This window comes from Apis laboriosa, unplaced genomic scaffold (assembly GCF_014066325.1).
Source record: "Apis laboriosa isolate Shangri-la unplaced genomic scaffold, ASM1406632v1 scaffold14_cov150, whole genome shotgun sequence".
NCBI lineage: Eukaryota > Metazoa > Arthropoda > Insecta > Hymenoptera > Apidae > Apis > Apis laboriosa.
In genome coordinates this window covers 1,982,509-2,006,399 of record NW_025221798.1, presented here as the reverse complement: position 1 = coordinate 2,006,399, position 23,891 = coordinate 1,982,509, and the positions used below count along the sequence as shown (strand labels likewise).

At 32.0% G+C, this 23,891-nt stretch overlaps 1 protein-coding gene across 2 annotated transcripts in view; it reads right to left on the bottom strand.

Moving 5' to 3' along the window:
• The window catches only part of LOC122710694, a 122,283-nt gene extending 101,402 nt beyond the window's left edge, over window positions 1–20,881 (bottom strand). For both annotated transcript variants that reach the window (XM_043928709.1, XM_043928711.1), the window contains exons 1-2: window positions 20,561–20,881; window positions 7,235–7,330 (exon numbers count right to left, since the gene is read on the bottom strand). In XM_043928709.1, the coding sequence (XP_043784644.1) occupies window positions 7,235–7,277 (43 nt within the window). In that variant the 5' untranslated portion in view covers window positions 7,278–7,330; window positions 20,561–20,881. The remainder of the gene's footprint in view (window positions 1–7,234; window positions 7,331–20,560) is intronic.
• Window positions 20,882–23,891: the final 3,010 nt, after the last annotated feature.

Sequence of the window (23,891 nt, the reverse complement as noted above, 5' to 3'; positions counted from 1 at the left end):
TTAAGAATGAATGATTAAAGATGATATTTTTTTGGATATATTCTGTTTTATACATAAAAATTTACTGAGTATCCAACGTAACATTTTTTAATAAATAATCGCAATTAATTTAATCGTTGAAATAAAATCACGTATAAATATATATTCTTAAAAAAATATTAAATTTAAAATAGAATTTTCAACGACAAATTTTTAGGAAACCAATTTATATAAATATTTAAAAAATTAATATTCCCTCTCAGTAATATAATTTTACTGGTTGGTCAAGATACTTTTCGACATTTGATGGATGTAATATCGATTTATTTATTTCCTACAAAAAATACAAAAAAAATGTAAATTAAATCCAATAATTTTTTCCAATGAATCCAATTTCTTCAATATTGCAATCTGATCTGTATAATTATCTACCAGACGGAATTGGATAAATATTGGAACAACACGTGCATGAAATAATAGGGAGCATATACGATCAACGTGACCAAATGCATTGGTAGTTTGACTTCCCAATAAACACCGATTTGTAACAAAGGTAAACCGAACAACCCCTTCACCGAGGTAACTAACCAGCTGGCTTTGTATATTACATCGATCGCACCCCTGTCAATAACACCCCACTCGCTGTCACACACACGTGAGAGATTGGCATTTCGTGGCAAAATTGACATCCATCGCGATAAAATTGATGCTCCTTTTTTAAGAGTTAATCTCTCTCTCTCTCTCTCTCTCTCTCTCTGTCGAAAAAAAATTTATCCTTTAATTCGTGACAAAAATATATTTCTTTCCAATTTTTTTTTTATGTGAAGAATTGTTTCGTTGAAAAGAAACAAAAAAGGAAATGGATGGAAATATGAAAAATAAAAACAGAATTTTTAATGTAAAAATTTAGAAAATTTAGAATTAAATGAACGATCGTATTTATTTAACCTAATTTTTAGAAATTCGTGTTTCAATTTGCAACAAACTTCAAACTGATACGTATCGTTTGAAAGTCAATAAACGAAAAGAGACGGTAAAAAAAAAAAAAGAGACGGTAAAAAAACGGTAAAAAAAGGAAATGGGGAATTGTAACGAACGAGCGGGAAATTTGAAGATGTAAGGAAAAAAAAAAGAAAAAAAGAAAGAAAGAAAGAAAGAAAGAAAGAAAGGTGTAAAAAACCAAAGTTTGTAAAGACAGGAGAATATGGACAACAGCCTTGGGGATCCTTGGGATAGACGGCGCCTAGACGACGCACCTATCTCGTGTCGATCCGTTATTGGGATTTCTGCACGCGTAAAGCCCTCGAGAGAACGTCCCCGACCTCTGCCTTCCGGTGAATTATTCGAAATTCTTCTTCGAGGGACGAATTTAATCACATCCAGTCGCAGTGTTTTAATAATAAAAAGCTAGGAGTGGAATTTTCAGTGGAATTTTATTTCAATGATTTTTTTTTTCTTCCTTTTTTTTGATCTAATTGTAATACGCTAAAAATGAAATAGAAAAAACTTATATTGAAAAAATGAAATTGAAGAATGTAATATTTGTATTGAAAATGTGTGACAAGTTTTTGTAAATTAAAATTAAATAAGTCGCTGAGTTAATTAACAAATTGATTAACTTGCAAAATGTTGAAAATGATTAGTAATTTAGAGATTTTTACGTAGAGTGAAAAAATAAATGTTCTTTAATGCGCATTCTGTAATCGTAATTATTCATTGTATCTATCGGGAATTTATTTCAGGAATAAAATTATTCTGGTTCAATAACAATGCATCCTATTCCCATTGTAAAAATAAAGTACAATTTTTTATTTAAAACGAGAACAAAATTGAATGATAAATAATAATTTCTATCCGTTATTATTATTAAAAAAAGAAAAATATCCACCGTCATTAATTACACGCCAATCTCAACGTTTACATTCAAAATCCTTTACAAATATCGTCGAAACTCTTAACGCTCGTAATTTAAGAAACGGTAACAAAAGAGAAATCCGTACACGTCAATTTTACATCGAACGTACAATGCACGATTTCAATCGTCCTAGCCGAGAACAGAACCGTGCAACGGAGCTTTATCGCCAAACAATAAAACTTGGTTAATAATGCGAGACCAACTAAATTATAATCGGTGCACGAGTAAAAAAAAATGAGGAATAAGCCAAGAGCCGTGACGGTAAATAAAAAGTCATAACGGGGTTGAAAATAAACTCGAAGGGAAGTAGATGAAGATACGCTTAAAGAGTATTAGCATAACTTTCGTTAAACTTCGTTTAAGGCCTCATAAGGAGTTCCGTGGTCGAAATTCTAAGCGCTTGGAATTTTAGCTTAACGCGAACGAAGGAGTAAAATTTCATTTTTCCCGTGTTTCTTAATATGAACATTAGAAAGCATGATAAAAATTAGCAAGATTATTAGATCATTTATGAGAATAATTTAAACTATACAAATTTTAAATACATTTTTGAATCAGTAAATTTCGTCGATTAAATATACATACTACCTTATCGACTGTGTGGAACCGATCTTGACCGATCGTGTTCGGCTCTTTTCGATAGTTTTCGTCACTTATCGACACTCCGTTCAAAATTAGTATCCAATCGCATTTTTTAAGAAAAGTAGCGTTTTCTTTTTCGCTATCGAGTTTTACTATCTGCTTTTTAACACACAGATATATTTAATTGAATTTAAAATATTTTCCATCGTTATGTTGTTACGAGATATATAATAAAAAGAAAAAAGAAAAAAGGAAACGTAGAAAAAAGTGGCGTTAAATTTTAACAAACAAAAGTGAAGAATCAAACTGAAACAACTCGCGTAGATCGTAGATTCAAAGTAGATAGAAGAAAATAAAGCCGGTTGAATGGTGGAAAGTGTGAAACAAGCCCGGCCCATTGTGCCTTCTTGCCCCGTTGTCGAATGAATTGTGCGCAAGGCACGGCGCTGAGAGAAGGAGGAGGGGGGAGAGATGAAAGAGGTATCGCGGGTTGAGCGTGCGGCGAAAGAGAGCGAAAAAAGAAGACAATAGCCGCGAGAATTGTTGGAGTAAAGGCGTCTTCGCTTATCTCGAGGGCAGACGTTTTCTTTCGAGTAAAAAAGGAGAGGTTATTATCGGGTCTCCGCGGTTTTCCTTTCTTTTCTCGCATCAAGACAAGGTGTATAAAGTAGAACAGATATTTATTAATACCCATTTTTTCTCTTCCTTCCTTTTTGTTCTTTTTTTCCTCTTTTATTATTACACATATTACGCTACGTTGTTCAAGAAGCATCATATCCAACTTACCAATCGCTTTATCTCCGGAAAGTTAATCGTACATATTCCGCCTGTACAAAAGTTTTCAATGGAAAAATTGGAAATTTCCATTCCAAACAAGCGAGAGACGAGAAAGCAACACGACGAATATCGACGATATCAACATCGCCACCGATTTTATCCAGAAACGTAGCGTACTGTGTACGCAGCGCAAATTGAATCGTCGGAGGAAACAGACGAAAGGGCTGTCTGCATGTTTGCGGCCCGATCCTTTCGTCTATTTGCATGTCCCTATTTACAGCGAGCGGGTCCGATTTCTCGCGGCGCGGGTAAAGCGGATCCCGCATCGCGTGCAGGGATGAGCGATATCGGGCTGCGTATTTCTTCGCCGTTCAAGATTCGAGAGTAAAGTTTGTTGGACGAGAGACGAATTTTACGCCCGAGTAAAATTGTGTAGGAATCTTTGACGAGAATTTTAGAATTTTAGATACGTGTTTGTAGTTGATAATCGACTAGTGTTTATTATAATTATTTTACCCGAAGAATAATTGATTTGTGATTTGAAAAATGTGCGATTCATCGATTTAATTCTGAACGCGCATAAAGTACAAAGGAGACTGAGAGTGAAAGAAAGGACAAATTTCTGACTTTTGAGCGAGCAATTAGCGATAATGGCTTATTGTAAAGGAAATTAAGACGAGGATTTTATAGCTGTATTTTTAAGCACAGAAGAAGAGAATCTTTCAAATAAAGTGCTCATTGTCGGTAACCTAATTTACCGCTTTATTTAAATATTGATTATTATTAAGTTTTCGGAAATATAGATTCTGGAGGAATATAAGAATAAACGAAAAACTCGAATATTTCTCACGGAATAAATATTAATTGGCAAGGCATTATCGACCGCAATTTATGGAAATTTAAAATTTTGAAATCACTTGTTCTCTATTAGAAATATACTTGTCAAGTAATTTATTTTAAGTGATAAAAAATTGTAGTAACAATTTAAAGATTTATAAATTTAAAGATTCTCTCATTATACTTAAATACAGACAAGATTAATCGGATCGAGTGCGCGAATTTTTCCAAATTTAATTTTTCTCCAAAAAAAAGTAAAATTTCCTTTTATTCGAATTTTTTAAATTTCAAAATCACTCTGTAACGCTCCTCCATACGAATTAAATATCAAATGAAATTTCAAATGGTGTGTGTAAACGAGCGACCTCTCCACGATGCATCATTTCTTCTCGGCCATTTTCCTCCTCTCCGCGCGAGAGAAAAACCGTTCTCGTCCGATATTCGGTGGTGCGTGAGCGTGGTGAATTACTCACACGTGTCGTGACGCGAGGAAATTCGCGGGGGAAAAAATATAGATCCATCGTAACGGTTCCATCAGAAACCGAGTGTTCCCTTTTTTTTCTTTTTTTTTTTTTTTTTTTTTTTTTTATTTGGAAACGTCACGCGTCTCCAAAGCGCAGGACAGAAATGGGAAATTGCGAAAATTTACAAAGCTTTGCGGAGGAGGATTGGCGAGAAAAATGCTCGAGCCTTTGACGTGTTAATCGTTATAGAAGCGACCTTTCGTTTTTCGAGGCTGATAGTATTTTTTCGTGAGAAGAGCACGAGTGGGAGAAAGCGTGTAATGGTTAAATGTTAATAGTAAAAGGTGAAATTTAATTATTGTAAGTAAATGTGAAAAAGAAATGTTAATACGCGATTAATATTTTCAATTGGATTTTAAGAGTAAGAAATGTAAATGTAAATGTAAAATTGTTTGTAGGTTAGGTTATACGAGAAAAGTTAAATCGTAACAATTAATACATCGTTTTATATGTGAAAGCGAAAAGTGTTATAGGTTATGAAATACGAAAGTATTGACTAATCTTTATAAACACAGCCTCGATGAATATTCTTCGTTTCAACAAATATATTTTGCCCATCAAAATGTATTAACAATTTTTATATTGTATTTTATATCGAATATCCAGAATAATGAACGATCAATTAACGATATGTCAAATAATGATAATGATCATTTTATATAGTGAAAGTGAAGTGTTGTAGGTTATGAAATACGAAAGTATTGACTAATCTTTATTAAATACAATTTGAAATAAATATTCTTCGTTTCAACAAATATATTTTGCCCATCAAAATGTATTAAAAATACGTGTTTTACATCGAATAATGAACGATCAATTAACGATTAATTGCAATTAGTTGTTATTTCACGGTAAACAACGTTTTATCGTTTCTTTTGTCCATTTCGCCCATTTCGTTTGTTTTCAAGCATTCCGTTGTCGCGATTAGGGACGATCAATTTAAAATTTAATGGATCGCAGTTCCGAATTGATCAAAATACGAGTATTGTATAAGCGCGATTTAACTCGTCCCTCGTCTCGAACAATTTCCCACGATGCGACTAACTTCTGGGATTCTCATAATTTAATTTCACCCGGTTCAACGCTTTATCGTACCTGGATATTAGGAATTTCCACGGGAAACGACGTCGCTTAATCGTTGATAAATTTTCACGCAAGAATTTAATCCTTCTTGTTTTTTCGATACATTGAAAATATTTATTTACTTTTTTAAAATATAGTATAAAATTTTCACTAGATTCAACGAACGAGAATTATTTCTGTACAAACAATCCTTTTCGATCATTTTCCTCACCTATGATAAATTCAGCCGCGTTGTAATGTAAAGGACAAGGCGAATATGTACGTATAAATAAATGTATCGAGTCTGTATAAACTATCCTCGCGTTCATTAACGGAGATAACATCGAAATCAGAGATAGCAACACACGTTTCTGACACATATCCGAGAGAAAAGTTTCGCGATAGTTTCCAACTATGATACCAACTTCACATCCGTTTAGCAGATATTGCCAACATATGTGTTGTAACACATGCTGTCGATGTATGCGAGAGTTTAAAAATTACTGGTACAGTGTTGCCAAACTTTTTGTATTATTATACGCATATCAATGAAGATTTTTAAAAAATTTTTTTTTTTTTAATTTTATTTCGCGATGCGTGACACAAGCGATACCTTTTTATCTCATTTTTTAATTTAATATTTAAACTCGATGTTTATTTAAATGATTCATTTGATAATATTTCGTGTAATTTTAATTTAATTTAAAACGACGATGAAAACAAGTTTTTTTCAAATAATTTATTTCTGGTCAAAAGAAATTGGAATTTTATTTGAAGAATTTGAGGGAAAGCGATATTTTATATTCTATTAGAATAAAATTGAACATTTATCCTCGTTAATTAATTAGTTAATTAAAAAGTAATTAAGGAAGAGATGAGAAAAAAAATTAGTTTTTGTATCCAAATTCGTCGTCAGAAAAGTTGTTTAGAAAGGCAAAGAACAAAGAAAGTGAAAGATGACGATTTTTACATAATTCATGCAAAGCTTACGTTAAAAAAACTTTGGAAACTTTTATACTTTTATTCTATATACCTTTTTTAACTTGTATTAATTACGAGTTTTTATATACCCACGAGAAATTACGAGATAAAAATCTCATCCTCGCGCGAACAATAATAAAACTCGATCCATTTTTCACAATCTTCACAATCTTCATGTACATATGCATAATTCGATCATCATTTCGCACAATTATTCGTATCTCTCTGAACGCATTCCTTCGTAATTGAATCCTCCATTTGACTATAATCTAAAATTTTCTCGTAAATCGTTGCAAAGAAAATTACTCAAAAAAAAACTCGATCCAATTCGTATTAGTAACCATCGAACTGAAAACAGTTCAACTCTACTGTTTTATAAATTTTCATTCGTTCAAATTTTTCATTTAAATGCATAAAAAGTCAGATCTAATTGATAGTGTATTTTTTTCAGCAAAATAAAAAATAATCTCGAAATGTTCGAGGCACAGAGAAACCGTAATATCGAAGCGCGAAGTGGTCGCAATAGTTGAAGCGTGCACCCCGCACACCGTTCAATTAACATTAAACAAACACTCACCGTCGCTGCGCTGCGCGATACTCCTCTTGTCTCCCTTTCCCATATTTTCTTCTCCCTCTTTCCTCTAAGGTGAGAATCGCTTTCTTTCTCTCCCGCCTGAAATTCAATTGCAAAGTGCATTTGATTACTGCGTGTTTCTGCCCCCTCGTGTCCAACCTCCGCACAACAGAACAGACACACAAAAAGCCTTCGATAAAGCGCGCGGGAGACACACTTGTGTTTCGACATACATCGACTGTTTTCTGTTTTCTGCGTCTATGTGCGCTCGAATGCGGGGAGAATTGGGTTCAATTTGTCCCTGGATGAGGGAGAAGGAGGGGAGAATTTGTTGGGAATTGGCCGCCACGATGGTGCAGTGAATAAAAAATATTTTTCGAATTTACAGGGAAGTTTTGCAATGAATTAAAAATATGAACAAGCAAGTGTGATATGATATTGATTTTACGGCTAAATTTTATTTTATAAATTTTATAATTTTAAATTTTATTCATATATTTTAAGGAATTCTGTTTTATAGATATGAACGAATTTGTGTGATTTTTGAAACAAATGTAAAAAAAAAGAGATAAAGATAAAAGAAATTTGTATAAATATAAGCGAAAAGTATGTAAGTAAAAAGCGCGAGAAAAGGGATTGGAAATTTTATCGCGAAAATCCACTCGAAAAATAGAGGAAATCATGGCGTTGAAGTCACTTTTTGATTCGTTCCGATATCTCAATCGGTTGCCGAGATATAAGCATTCAAAATGTCCATAGCGCTTGGTACAAAGATTATGAACGAATCTAGTGACTTTCATTTTTTCCTAGATAAATGCGTACACATGTCTTTTCAAGGATCGCGTCTGCCGCTTGTCTGGTAATTTAACACCAGGTTAGAGAGAAAGTGCGTCCAACCAAGTGGTAGAAATGGAAATGGAACGAATTAAAAATTATCTTTTCTTTACACGACGATATCTCGGAAACCGGAAGTCATATCGAGACGAATGAAAAAGCATTTTAAAAGGCAAGATTTCGCGCTTCTAACGATCTTTCGTTCATTGACCGGAAGTCGCTATGTTCGGAGTTATAGCGGTTCAAAGTTTTTCTAATTTTAATCGAACTTAAAACAAATGATTAAAAATTACTTTTCCTTCAAATGACGATATCTCAAGAGCCGAAAGTCGTATCGGAACAAACGAAAATGTATATTAAACTGCAAAGTTTCGCGCTTGTAAAGATCTTTCATTCATTGACCGGAAATTACTATCTTCAAAATTATAGCGGTTCAAAGTTTTCCTAATTTTAATAGAGTTTCATCGAGTTTTAAGATAAATTACGCGATAAGTATATTTATCTCTGGAAAGGTATTGCTTTTAGTGAACGCTATTAATGATCTCTTGAAGACTCTAAATTGATAAAAAGTTCATCTCAACTACTTTCCCTGATTTAACCGTAATTAATAATGTATTAATTAATGAAAGAATTTATATCTGTGTATACATATTATATTCCAATTCTCTATTTATTGTAAACTTTGGATATTAAAAACAAAACGAAAAAATACATGGAATAAAGTTAAAAATTAGGAAAAAGGAAACTATTTTTTTCTCGAGCTATTTTTACAAGTCTAAGAATTTATACAAGGATTCTTTCAGAAGTTTGAAGTTTCAAACTTCGAATCGAACTTTTTCGTGCAGGCACACGTATTATACAATACAATGCACAATTTATTAATTGCTAAAGAAAAAGTTTTTCTCTCTAAAAAAATAGCAGATAAATTTTTTTCATTTAAAAATACTAAGAAATAAATACAATTCTTAAAAACTTATTCTTCCTTACGTTTACATTATATAAAATTCTTTTATATAACGCACAAATTTTAACATACCAGATCAAAAGCACCCAAAAAAACTAATTCCATTCTATTAGAGATCAAGATATATTTTATCGCTCGTTTTTATCGTTTCCACAACTCAACACAACAATTAAAATTAACCATACCTAAAAAAATCTTGTCCCAATTTTTTTATATAATAATCAAAAAAATAATACTTTTCCTAATAATTCTCCAACTTTTTGCAACAAATGTAAAGCTCTTATTTTTAATTTCGTTTCTATTCAGAAGGATATACGATATATGTATATATATACCGGGCAGCGCGAAAATCGCGGAATTCGGACCGGAAATTGGCCAGGCTTGCACATTTTCGCGAGGAGCTCGCCAATGCTGCGATTGGAAATCGATATTGGTCGTGGCGCTTATACGTACACGTCATTATCAATCACCGACGCCGGAAATTATTAGCTACTACACGCTTGTAAATCGGAAAGTCCGAAAGATATTGACCGATGTGCGACAACGTATCTCGATTGTTGCTGTGATTTTCATATTGCGAGAATTGAATTCACGTTTTTCTTTCTTTTCTGTAAAATTTTCTCCTTTTATTATTATTAGAATATTTAAATTTTTAAATTTCAAAATTAACTTTATGGAATTATGGATATTACAGTATTTTTGAAATTTTTGTTTAGTTTGAAATAGAATTATATTGAGATATCTTGTTTCTTGTTACTTGTAAATATGGGATATTTATTTATTATCTCGCTTTTTCTAATTTGAATGATTTGTAACAAAAAAAGGAGAGAGAGAGAGAGAGAGAAATTTTATTACAAAATGTTTCAAGTTGCTTGTTTAAAAGTTTAAAAAATTGTTGAAAGAAAAAATTGTTGAAGTATTTTTTAGTGATAGTATTTTTAGTATTGCGATAAATTATTCTACCAAGGAGTAAAGTGTAAAAAATATAGAGTGTTTGAAAGTATCTTATTTGAAAATCAAAAGTTCAACTACTTTCATAGTACTACTTCCTGTAACATATACTCAAATATCAAAACTTTCAAGATAAAACTTTTTGCATGAAAATCCTCCTTCCTATCGAAAGAAATCGGCACAGAGAAGCTCCAAAAAAAAATTTCTTATTCATTACTACTAAAAAAGTAATCGAGAGCCTTTAAAAATTCTTAAAAATTTATATTAAAATCCTATAAAAGTATTAATTCAATTACAAAATACCATGTTACATTTTTAAGAATTTTGAAAAAGAAAAATCATTTTTCCACACCAAAGGTAATGAAATCTTCGAATAACAGAAATCATTTTTGAAAAAATTTATCCCACACGTTTGATTAATTTCGAGTCAATTTTTATTTTTAAAAAATATAAACAAAATATATTCATCCTCGAATTAGATATTTTAGTTTCGTTCTTGAGAGCAATCAATCTCTCAAGCATAAGTTTTAAATTGGCATTAGGAGAAGCGTTTTCATCAGTCAGCCATTCTCAATCAATTCCTATTTCAAGCACTTGGATTTCAATCAGTTTAGGGAGCAATTAGATTCCACTCAAAGAGTTTCCACGACGTGAAAGATCATTGTTAGAAGTTCCCGGATGTATCCTCGTGATTCTATACATGATGTTCTGTAATATTCTCATAACTCCTCAGGATCTTAAAATCTAATATTAAAAATCTGATTTTACTTTATCAGCCAAGATAGCAGATTTATGATATTTTGTCTATCATGTTACAAGTTTTGTAACATTTAGATAATGATTTTCGAGTTTTTCAATGCTAAACACATAAAAAAATGGAGATTCAAAAGACTACTAGCTACATAATAATTGTCTAATCATCTCTTAGAATATATTTATCAGTTTGGAAAACTATTTTCCATTACTGAAAAAAAAATGGCAAGCCATGGAGATCTAAAAGACTTCCATGATAATTGTTTAATCATCTCTTACAATATTTATCATTTAGTTTGACACTATTCTCCATTACTGAAAAAAGAATGGCAAGCAATAAAAATACAAAAGACTTCCATGATAATTGTTTAATCATCTCTTAGAATATTTATCATTTAATTTGAGACACTATTCTGCATTACTGAGAAAAAACAAGCAATGGAGATCCAAAAAACCTAGCTACATAATAATTGTCTAATCATTTCTTAGAATATATTTATCAGTTTGGAATACTATTCTTCATTATTGAAAAAAGAATGGCAAGCAATGGAGATCCAAAAGACTTCCATGATAATTGTCTAATCATCTCTTAGAATATATTTATCAGTTTGGAATACTATTCTTCATTATTGAAAAAAGAATGGCAAGCAATGGAGATCCAAAAGACTTCCATGATAATTGTTTAATCAACTCTTAGAATATTTATCATTTAGTTTGAGACACTATTCTCCATTACTGAAAAAAGAATGGCAAGCAATGGAGATCCAAAAGACTTGCATGATAATTGTTTAATTATCTCTTAGAATATTTATTATTTAGTTTGAGACATTATTCTCCATTACTGAGAAATGGCAAGCAATGGAGATTCAAAAGATCTAGTTACATAATAATTGTCTAATCATTTCTTAGAATATATTTATCAGTTTGGAACACTATTCTCCATTACTGAAAAAAGAATGGCAAACAATGAAAATCCAAAAGACTTCCATGATAATTGTTTAATCATCTCTTAGAATATTTATCATTTAGTTTGAGACACTATTCTCCATTAGTGAAAAAAGAATGGCAAGCAATGGAGACCAAAAGAACTAGTTTCATGATAATTGTGGATTTTATCAAATAATTATTTTAGAATATTTATTGTGCAAGAGATACCAAATTTTCCAAATTTCTTGGAAACTTATTGAAAAATATACCTAAATATTGATTCAAAAAATCTGACTTCAAAATAATTGTCAAATCTTGAATATTTATCACTTTGAAACATTTATCGTGTAGAAGACACCATTCTCTACTATTGAATACAGAAAAAGATAACGATCAATGAAGATCTAAAAAAGACCTATCTTCATTACAATTCAATCAAATCTATTTGATTATTACTTTGAAACATTTATTTATAGAAGAAACTATTTTCTCCCAAATCTCTCTCGTATTTGTTAATACTACTAGACACAGTCAAAGATAGCAAAAGACTTATTTATTCAAAATACTTTTATCTCCACGATAATTGTGAAAATTTATAAATTGTGAGCAAGCAATAAACCGAAACGATTTTAGACCGAATTTCAAAAATCATTCAGGAAATGAGTGAATAACGACAACCTCTAAAAAAAAAAAAAAAAAAAAAGAAAAAAATCGGAAGACGTTTCTATCCGATGCGTTCACAAAAATATTCGGCAACACAGCCATCGTATCTGTGTTATAACAAATTTGCATAGATATCACGCTGTCGTCGTTCACAGAGGCGCGGAGGAAAAATGAAATTCATCGGTTCTCGAGATTTCGTGCGCGAAATCTTTCACGCGCTGCACGTATTTTCTTGGAGGGAACGAAGGATCCAATAATATTCGTATCACGTTCGATCGTGGTTGATAAATGTTGTTAAAGAGATCGGGCAACACGTGTTATTTTTCATCTCTGTGATATTCCTTGGCGCGGTGTGTTTGATCCCTCCATCCTTCGCCATCTCTGTCGAGCTGATAAAATCACGTGAAACAGGAATTTATTCACATTTAATCCCGATAAAAAATTGAATCGAAAATTGTTTTTAACGAGTGGATCGTTACGGTGGTATATCGAATAATTGAAGCATGATAAAAAAAAAAAAAAAAAAGAAATGATATCTGGTAGCTCACTTGATTTTATCTCGAGTTGAAAAACGCGTTTCTAATTAAAAGTTTCTGTCGATGACTTAAGCACGCGTTAAATTGAAAAGCACGTGAAATCGTAGCTTTTATGAAGTTTCAAATTAGCAGATTAATATCGTATGTTTGAGAGTTTGTTTTTTATTATGCAAATTTTGCGTGTCACGAGTTAAATTATAGAGTAAAGAAAGTTACCGGTTTTTGAATATGTCAGGTTAAACTACGTCTACATTTAACCTATATTTCTGATATTGATGTAAAAATTGGAACATAAAAAAAAATTGATCTAACACGGTCATTTTTTGACTGATGATTCATGGATTAAAATTTCTAAGATTAATTGAATTATTGATGACTATTTTCAATGAAAATTAAGAAAATGAATAAAATCAACTCTATTCGATTGAAACATAAGTATCAATTTTTTAGAGATCGAAAAATATTTTATTTTTTATTATTCTTGTAAAGAAGACAAGTTTTATCGAAAATAAATTTTTATTTCAAGATCTAGAGTTTAATCTAGAAAAAAGAGAAAGGAAAAATCAAAAAGAAAATTTCGATTCCAATTTTTCGATCGAATTTCACATAAACTAAACAACTTAATCTACAAACATTTCATTGTAAAAAAAAAAAAAATAACTTACATTCACAATTAGAAAAAAATTTCGATTCCAATTCGAATATACTTCGATCAAACTTAATGCACGTAAATACCAAAGTTTTTCATCCACCATCCATAATCGAAATACATCGAGTTTCGACGAACGTGGCGCCACCACTCGAGCAAGCACAAACAACAGAGATATATTACGCTCAGATATGGAAGGAAGTGAGAAGAAGCAAAAGAGGATCAATTGAACCGCCAACTATTGCTTTTATCCGATCGTTGCTCAACGATATGTGCACACTTCATCAGCCACTAAAAGCGATTCGAAACCATCAGTTTTTTGTACGTTCCTCTATCGATTGCCAACTCTCTCTCTCTTTCTTTCTCTCTGTCTCTCTCTCTCTCTCTCTCTCTCTCTCTCTCTCTCTCTCTCTGTCTCTGTCTCTAGACTAGACATCGTCGAGGGCTCGACAAACACTAAACTACGGTTAATTCAGGTACATCATCGTTGACACGATTTTTCAAATCGGTTATTCCGGGTTTCAATTTGCCCCACGTGTGGCTCTGTGGAATTGAAAACGGGAGGCACTCTTGATCTTTTTTTTTTTTTACTTTTGGATTGAAGATCCTCTCCTCCGATTTTTTTTCAAAAAAATTTTAGAAATCCAAAATAAAAGGCAATTTATTTATTTCTGTGCTCTTTAAAACTTTACGATGAAGGAAAGGCGATGTCTCGAGTCATCGAGTTACGTATGTATTTACACATACCCATAAAATTGCAACACTGCCATCTCGTATCACACTCTCCGATCGAGCGGAATATTTACCCATTACTAAATCAATATATCACCAAAAACCATTCCGCCACCCAGTCTATTTCCTCCTTGGCGCGCAAATTCACCAGGCTCGCAGGTGCAAGGTATAATTTAAATCCATTTTATCATCGTTAGATTCGTCGAGTTCGTAAGCGTTGCCGTGCAGGGAACCAACCTCTCCCCCTCCCTTCCCTTCCCCTCAAACGAGGAAATTATTCGATTCGTCCGGAAATTGTGTTGAAATTCCCGATAGCTAGCATCTAACCGGATCAACCTGTCCGCCATTCTCCTGTTCCACACGTTTCTGCGCCACTTCGCACGTTTCTCGATGAAGCCACCACACATATGCGTAAATCGAGGATCTTACCGAGAGAAATCTACATTTTCGTCAAATTTAGACGAATTAATAGGAATTTCTCGTAAAATTGTAGTTTAATTTTTAAAAAGAAAAAACTCACTTGTGTGTCGAGTTAAACTTTCAAACCGAAAGTTGAAAAAATAAAATTGTTTCTATTAATTAAAAAAAAACTGCGAATTTTTGCAACTAAATCGTTAAAAAATGTTGATGATAATTAGATAACAAAAGATACAAAAGATAACATTATCCAATTACCCAAAAGAGTGAAAGAACGATCCAAAATCATTGCAGAATCAATTTTACAAAAAATCAGAAAACGTTAAAAAATGTACCGTCGAAGCAGGCTCCTCAATTCCTAGTTCTATTCCTAGTTCGATCGAAGGGTTCACTCTACCGTCCCCTATGATTGCGTCCCGGTGCTTCCAACTCCCTTTAACGATTCCCCATACAGAAAGGAGAGGCTTTGCTGACGCGGCTCGAGCTAAAAAGCGGATCGGAAAAGCTTTTTTCACGGTGGACTGGTAACAAGATCCCTGGGAAAAACGTTAATGAGCAATGGACGCCCATTGTCTAATGGCGGGATCGGTCGGCTTTTTCGTGCGCCCGCATGCACACGCAGCGCCATCTATCGAATTGTCGAGCGTATAGAGAATTAGATTAGATAGAAAAATGTTTGTAGAAACAGGCGACTATTCGGCTGCGAGTTCGTTAGGTGGATCGCGAATTTTTCTTTCGCGTGGAAACTCGTGGAAAATTGAAAGTTTTCGAGTGATCGTTTTTTCTTTAAATGTGTAAGTGCGTTTGTTAAGCAGATTATAAATTTTTTGTTCGTGGAAACGTTAAGATTTTGTTTGGTGAGAGGAATTTAGGTTAGATCAGTGTTTCTTGAAAGTGAATGTGTAAAGACACGTGGTTTATGATTTACATACGAATTGTAGCTAATTTGTTAATTGTTCATTAATCGTTTTTCGTTAATGAACATTCAGAATAAAAGAGCACAATATTTGAACAATAAAATTCCCCAAAAATTCCCAAATTTCTAACATTAATATTTATTTAATATTATTTGTTACGTCATAATTATTCCTGAGAATTTGTAAATAAAAAAACTATTTTCCATTTTTATCTTCTCCTTTGAACTATAATAGTTAACAATAAATAATGATAAATCCATATATATGATTGATCCATAACATTGTTCATTTGAATTTTTATATAGAAATGTAATAAATTTCTTCTCAAAAAGCTTCATTTTGCAAAAAAAAAAGAACAATAAATAAAATAACAAATCTTAAATTGTTCAATTCTCTTCGTTTGTATCTCGAAACGATAGTAAAAAAATAATTGAATTTTCTCATAGTGCGGAAGGTACTTCGTTCAACAAAATACAAAGTTTCCTTTTCCTTCTTTGTTATCAAAGCAATTTTCATTCGTCAGTACTGACGTTGCTAATTCCCTTAGAAGCTCGAACGATCGAACGAATTCGAAATAAGGTCTCGCCTTTTCTTTTTTTTTTCTGGGGAAGTGCTCTATTCTCGAAATACCCTGAAATTAATGCAAATTGCAAGGTTTCGCGCATAAAAAGGAAGAAAGATATTACGTTTCGAGCGTAACGCGAAGATAAACTGCGAGTTCTTCAAAAGGTCCTATTAAAAATGTCAGACACTTTGTTCCTTGATGGAATTCAGACAATATGGATGTGTGTTTAGATGGAAGACTTTATATACGATTTCTCTTACATCACAAATATATTTTTACGATACAATATCATTACAAATTCTGTAACTATAATTTTCATAATATTTTATTTCAAAAAAAAAAAAAAAATTTTAAAATAATTGATATTTTATACGTTATACGATATAAAGCATAATGGGTGAGATATAATGGATCGACATTTCGCAGATTATGTGCCAACAGAGGAGATGACCATTTCGAAACGCACTCTACTGCAATTTATGCGCATTAATTTCAATGATTGATCTATACTACTAAAAACAACCCGGGCAATCGCGGATATAAAACAAATAATAAAAGTGAAAAGAAACGTTACATTAACGCGATATTTTTTCTAAATTATTAATTTATTACGAATTCTTAAATTCATCAATCAAATCAATTTCTAAAATACGAAACAAAAATGAATCAATCGAAATGTTTCGAACGTGCATGTTGTACTCGAAAATGAAAGAAATATAAGAATCAAAATCGATATTAATTTAAAAAGAATAAAAAAAAGAAAAATTTAATTTGATTTATACATCTACCGATCAAAATCAATTCCTATAAAGTCGTTAATGATTCATAGATATTAAAATTCGTACCTCGAATTCTTTTATTAAAAAAAAAAAGAGAGAGAGAGAGAAAAATTGGAAAAAATGTAAAGCATATATAAATATATATTCATAAAAGAAGCGTAAGATAGTTGAAATCGAATACAAATTACGATGCATACGATTGCTCAAATGGACTTTATCCGGAGAAAGAAATAATCTTTTATGCATACTTGAGAGGGATGAGGACACAGTATGTATCCGGTAATCTATCCGAATAGTGAAAAAAAGAAGAATGGCTTTTCAGTTTCCTATCCCTCGAGTCCGATATATTCAACGATGCCTTCTCATTTTCTCTGAATAGCTAATATCGTGTCTCGCATATACGTTAAAAAATATATATATCTGCCATTCTCATTACATTTGGAAGCTGTACCAAATATTTGTATTAACGAAATAAATGTTATAAGGATGATCACTAAATTATTATTAAAATTATTATTTTATTCCCATAAAATTGATTTAAAAAACGTCATTTTTCACATTATTAGTAAATATTGCGTATTAATTGTTGAATTTTTATTATCACAATAGATGAATCAATAAATTATCGATCACTGATATTTATAAAAATATATATATCGAAGACCATTTTCCTGTTTCGTGAAGAGAGAAAAAAATTAAAGAATATCCAAAATTTGTTCAAAGATGATAACAAGATTTTCTCGTCTTCCTCGTCCTCATATATTATTTTTCACATCTGTGTAACTATGTGAATAAATAACTACTAATTTAAACAATAAAAAAAAATTCAAAATGTATTTTTGTAATTTCGCAAGAATTGCTAAAACTTTCGATAAAAATCCCACTTTCCAGTAAAAAATTCATAAAAATAAAATCATTCAAAAATTTAAAAATAAAATCGGCATTCAAAAAATTGGACCGAAGGCGGCGCTTGGTCCGATTATATTACGCCCGTGTTTCATTCTTTCCTGGCGATCCAAGCGTTAACTCGAAGGAAAAAAAAAGAAGAAGAGAGGAAAGAAAGAAGCGATTCTCGGTCAAAATCGTGGCCGAAAATCCACCTTTTTCGATCTTCTGGAAAAAATATCCGAGAGATAACACTCTCGCGGCGGTGAATCACGCGTTTTATTCGCGTTTTAAGCAAATTGGGTTGGGGGATTCATAAATTCGTGCGGTAACGCGGCTATATTCGCGATATATTCCCCTCTCTCTCTCTCTCTATCTATCTATCTATCTATCTATCTCTGTCTCTCTCTGCCTCGCTCGGGCTCGACTTGAATTTTAAAAGAAACGCCACCGCGCACGGTCTAAGAAATGAAACCGTTGCTCGCAGGGTGGGGAGGAGAGGGGGGGAAAGGAAGAAAGAGAGGAGGAAGAGAAGGAGAAAGAATCGTCGAATCTTGGCGTATGGTGACGTATACGCGTTGTTGCTTGTCGAGGATTTTGAGGATGAGACGTTGATGAGCGGTTACGTTGAAGTATAATTTAATTCTTAGACTTAGATTAGATGTCTTTGGAATATTATTATTTTGTTGAAGAGGATTGATATAATTGCGTTTGAGAAAATTATTTGAAGACTGAAAGCAGTGATTTTTCGAAATAGGGGAAAAAGAGAAAGAATTTGAAAGGATTGTTATTTCTGTTGATGATTTAAAAATCGAGGAGGAAAAAAATTTCGTCGAAGAGTTTGAATTTTTAATTATAAACAATACTTTTGGTTATTAACAATCTTTTAAAATAATTTGTTTTATTCCTCGTTTCAGCCTCGAAAAATCAATTTATTTTAAAAGCGTTGATCCAAAAATTATGAATAAAATTGGACAATGAATAAAATCGATCAATGGATATTTCAAATCATTTATCGACGAGCCTAAACGATATCTGCTTGGAAAATTGATTGCTCTGAATAATAATATTAAATCAACGTTATTGAGTACATTACACAATACACGGTTGTGTTAATTTCGTTTAATTCGTTTATCTAATTAATTTATCGTGTAATTACATTGTAAACTTGTGTGTGAACGTGTTGTACAACGTTTGAAAATTGATCGATTAATCGAGATATTATAAATATTTCTATCGACTTTTTTCAAATATAAATATCAAAAAGGGAAGGAAAGAAGATATTAAAATGAAAGACAAGGAAAACAATTAATAAAAGAATTGATACGATGAAAGGAATTAATAGTTGCAAACTGTGATACAAATTGATCTGTGAAACTTTAACAATTGATAAACTTTGATAACCTGCGTAATAATTAAAACATTTTGCAACGCGATACAATTACAACTATCCGAGTTTTCAATTATTCAAATTAAAAAAAAAAATCTAATTATCCTCATATCGTTTATTAATTTAATAAAATAGAGAAGAGTATTCCTTAACAAACATAATTGAACAATAATTTGTTACGAATTCGATTTACAAAACTATCCGAGAGGGGCTTTTTTCTTCGTGAAGAAAAGCACGTAAAGAGATTGTAAAAATTGGAAGAGAGAGAAAGCGAAGAGACCGATTCCAAATTTGATAAACTGGACTCGTTAAAAAATTAAAGAAACGAATGTTAAATCAATCACCGAGAGCAATTTCATTGAGATTAACATTTGGCGTTTAATATGATCCACGATCACTCGTTTGTATTAATTTTTAAAATTAACTCGCGTTATATTTCAAAATGTTGAAGTAATATCGTAAACGAAGGATTTATATTTATCAGCTGATGTTTTTAACTGGAAATTAAAAAGCTTAGTGGTAATTGAAATGAGCTCGATAAAATGGATTACGAAGTTTGCAGTTTTAATTCCAGGATTTCTAACGAAATCGACGAATTAATTCAGTCAGTTTTCATATTCCTGCGAGATTCCCTGCAATCTTTGAATCTGCGATGAATTAAATCGTCGGAGAATTCAAACTCATAATTCTTACATTTCTACAAAATTTAACAAAGTTTAAATATTCGATATTCGTTAATTTCTCGATTTATGGGAAAAACTGAATGANCAATCTTTGAATCTGCGATGAATTAAATCGTCGGAGAATTCAAACTCATAATTCTTACATTTCTACAAAATTTAACAAAGTTTAAATATTCGATATTCGTTAATTTTCGATTTATGGGGGAAAAACTGAATGAAAAAATTAAAATTTAAAATATCTGGAAAGTAAAACAAGATTCTAACTTGTAGAACAGTAAAATGATATATATATTAAAATATATCTGTCTCTTTCAATTTCTCTCAAAAATGAATGTCCGTTCACTTTTCGAAGAGTTAAAAATTTAATTCGAATCAAAAATTTAAAAAAATCACTATTAAAATTTACTATTCACTAAATTTTACTGATAAAAAATTCTACCAAATAAAATTTTGCATAAATATAACTTTCATAAGGAAATTCACTTTCTATTTAAAATAAAACTTTGCTCTTAATTTATTTATAATATTTCAACATCGAAATGTTTCCGGTCTTACGATTGCAATCCTGCTCTGCAAAGAGTGCAATTCGATCAAAATTTGTCGCCGATACGTGACAACGATCCGCGCGTGTATCGTGCAAGAGTGGCGTGAAAAGGAAGGCGACGCGGCGAAGATATCGCTTACCTTTATCCTGGGATATCATTGGTCACGGGCGTGCCATTAGAATGCCTGACTGACCACACACCACGTCTATCTCGCGCGGAAAACTAACAAGAAGTTGATTGAACGGGAAACGATATCACACCCCCCCCTTCCGAAATTGGCTCGTTTTGGAATTTCAAGGGATAAACTGGCAAACACCGGTCCCTCGACTATCCGTTCATATCGCGTCGTTATTACACCTCGTCAGCCGCTCATTATGCCGTATTGTTCTGGTTGAACCGAGTCGGTAATCCCCTCGAATCGACAGTCCTATCAAATGTACATGTCTATTGCCATTTTAAATATCGTGTCCCGTATAATGTCCAGACGTGTACGCGTTTCGGGACCGGCACCGACTAAACTCCTGCCGACAGGCAACCCGTTAGGACAACCGTGCCCTTGGCTCCTGCGCCTGATCATTCTTTTAAAGCGACATCACCCGTTCAACCGAGGAAGTTATGATTTTACCAAGTGTCGGTAACATAAGAGCGCGGATGAAGATAAGAGTATATTATATATTATCATATGAAATTAGTGTAGATGTCGCTCAATTATATTTCTGGAAATACTTATCCTCTAAGTAAAGACAAAGAACAAACTTGATGCGACATATTTTTTTATAATCTTATCGACGCATGTTCTGAAATGAAATACCGATTTTCAAAAAATCTTTCTTATGCCCTTTAATATGATTTCTACGTTTTACTAATAATAAAATAAAGATTTTAAAAAAATAATTAAAATGTAGAAAAATTAATAAAAAAACATAATCGTGATTGCAGCCAATATTATTTTCTATAAAATTATTAATTGTATCACTCATGATATAATTAGTATATCAAATAAAATTTACCCAACTTTCTACCGCGTGGAGATTGCTGCAGATTGGAGACTCATCATAGTCACGTTCCATCATTCCCTCCTTTTGCGCAAAAAATTATTTTCACATAAAATTCTTTCACTCCTTTCGATATACGTTTGCAAAACGTTCAAATCTTTGATCGTTGTGCAAAACTAACAACAAAAGAAATCGTAAAGAAAACCGATGCGGAAGACTAAACCTGAAAATAAAATTTACATTAAGATTATGCATTTTGCTCGATCAATATTTCACATTTTCATCTACACGAAAATGAAAAATAATTGATAGTTAAAAAGCATAAAAAAAAGGAGAAAAAAATAAGCATCCCACAAAGCATTACACTACGTTAATTGTCTAATACCATTATTTCATTTATCTAATTTATACCTTTGATTATGCATGCATAAACACATCATTTCACCAATTTTTTCTTATAAAATATTCACTCGTATCTTATTCTAATTGAAAATAACACATCCAATCACACTCAATATTCCTTCCTAACTATAAATTTGATGCCTATTAAAAATCCTATAATTTTTATAATTCCTACCTATATCTTCTAAACTATATGTAAGATACATAAATAAAATGCAACTGAGGATGTTCAGATACTCAACAATGACTATTGGTGGCCAATCAAGTAGCCAGTCGAGTATCCAAGAATTTGATGGAAGAAAGAGTAGAACGAAAGAATTTAGAAACGATAAATGAATTATTAAGGAATGGGAATAAGTGAGAAGGAATTTAACAACAATATGGGGAAGATTGCAAAGAAGAGCAAAGTTGACATTTAAATCAGAATGATCGAATGTCTACTGTGATCCTACTTATGTAAAAATCTAAATCTAATAAAGATATTTCTTTCTATTACTTTCCAAAGCTTGTCCAAAGCTGAATGGATTCTGAAACAAAATATAGAAAAAAAATTAATATGATTCAACGATAGATAATGATTTTACATGAAATAAAGATCAAATCCCTTTTCTTTTATTCATCTTCTTCAATTCATACCTGTAACAAACTCAATTATAAGATTAGTAATTAAAACAAAAATTAAAAAAAAAAAATTTATGTCTTGAAAAAAACAGATCATTAAAATGTTGTTAAGTAATTCATAATTTTTTATAATTTTGAAAATTAAAAATTTTTTAATTTTAATTTATATGAATCACAATAAATTCTTGCTATATAATTTTAATAATATTTTCAGTAACAAATGTTCCGTTTACAAGGAGATGCTGAAAAGAAGAAAAAAGTAGCCAGAAGGGCTATCAAATTCATCCACTCGATATAAATCCGAACAAACCGTGAGTGGATTTTTTCTCTTTCGCAACACTAATATACTAAATTTATAAAACAAATCGCGAAGAGTGCTCCAATATATTTGCAATGTAATTCTTAATCAACAAAAAAAAAAAAAAAAAAAAAATGAAGATTCCTGATAGCATATATGCTTAGGTAAGTGGTTATTATTTACGCAACTCTATTAATATTAATTTATGCACTCATATTCAATTGTACGCAACACTAATAATGACGAGTTCATTACAGCCATATCAGACTGCCGTTATTCAACCACTTACGCAGCTCTTTCAACTGCATTAAATGATTCAGGAATATCTTCCACAGTGATCGTGGAAGGACATTGGGCAATTGTATACGCAACACTAATTCAAAAACGCGATAATGTATGAACGCAACACTACTTCAAAACGCAAAAGAAAACAATAATATTAATTTTTAATTTAACAAATTTATTATTACTATGAATTCAAAGCTACTGAATTCAAAGAAATTAAATGAAAACTAATATTTTTGCAATAAAATTTTAAACAAAAAAATTATACTAATTGCAATTAATATTTTATCACACAAAGCTACAGCAAACGCGATTATTATTTTTCCGCAACGCTAATTCAAAATCGCGACTTGCCCATTAAAATTAAAATGATGGGCCCGCATGCATCGGCCAGATACAAAAACACACACTACGTATTGCTAAAATGAGCACAGTGACAAGATAGTAACAATGACTTCCCATTCTTTGGACCCGAGAAACAAGATCCAAAAAATGAGAAGCCATTCGTTGCAGCCCTCTTCGTGACAGTTTGTCGAGCCTCTTCGGTCTTCCTGCTTCGGGCGCGATGCCCGCTGAAACTTAAATCTAGGCTCGAGATTCTCTATTCGCGAGTCAAGAAAAAAAAAAGAAAAAAGACTAAATCGCGGAAGCTAAGCGCGCATGGACGATCAACGATCGCAATGATCGTTGCCCGTACACGCGCGGAATCTCGAGCGCGACGTTCGTTTCGAGAAGAAATCGCGACCGCGACCGCGGAATTCGAAAAGTCGATAGACAAAGCCAGAGAAGAGCGACACGCTTCCCTCTTTTCCAGCTTCATCCTCCACTTTTCAAATTGCATTTCCTGAAACAGGTTGTCACGCGAAAAC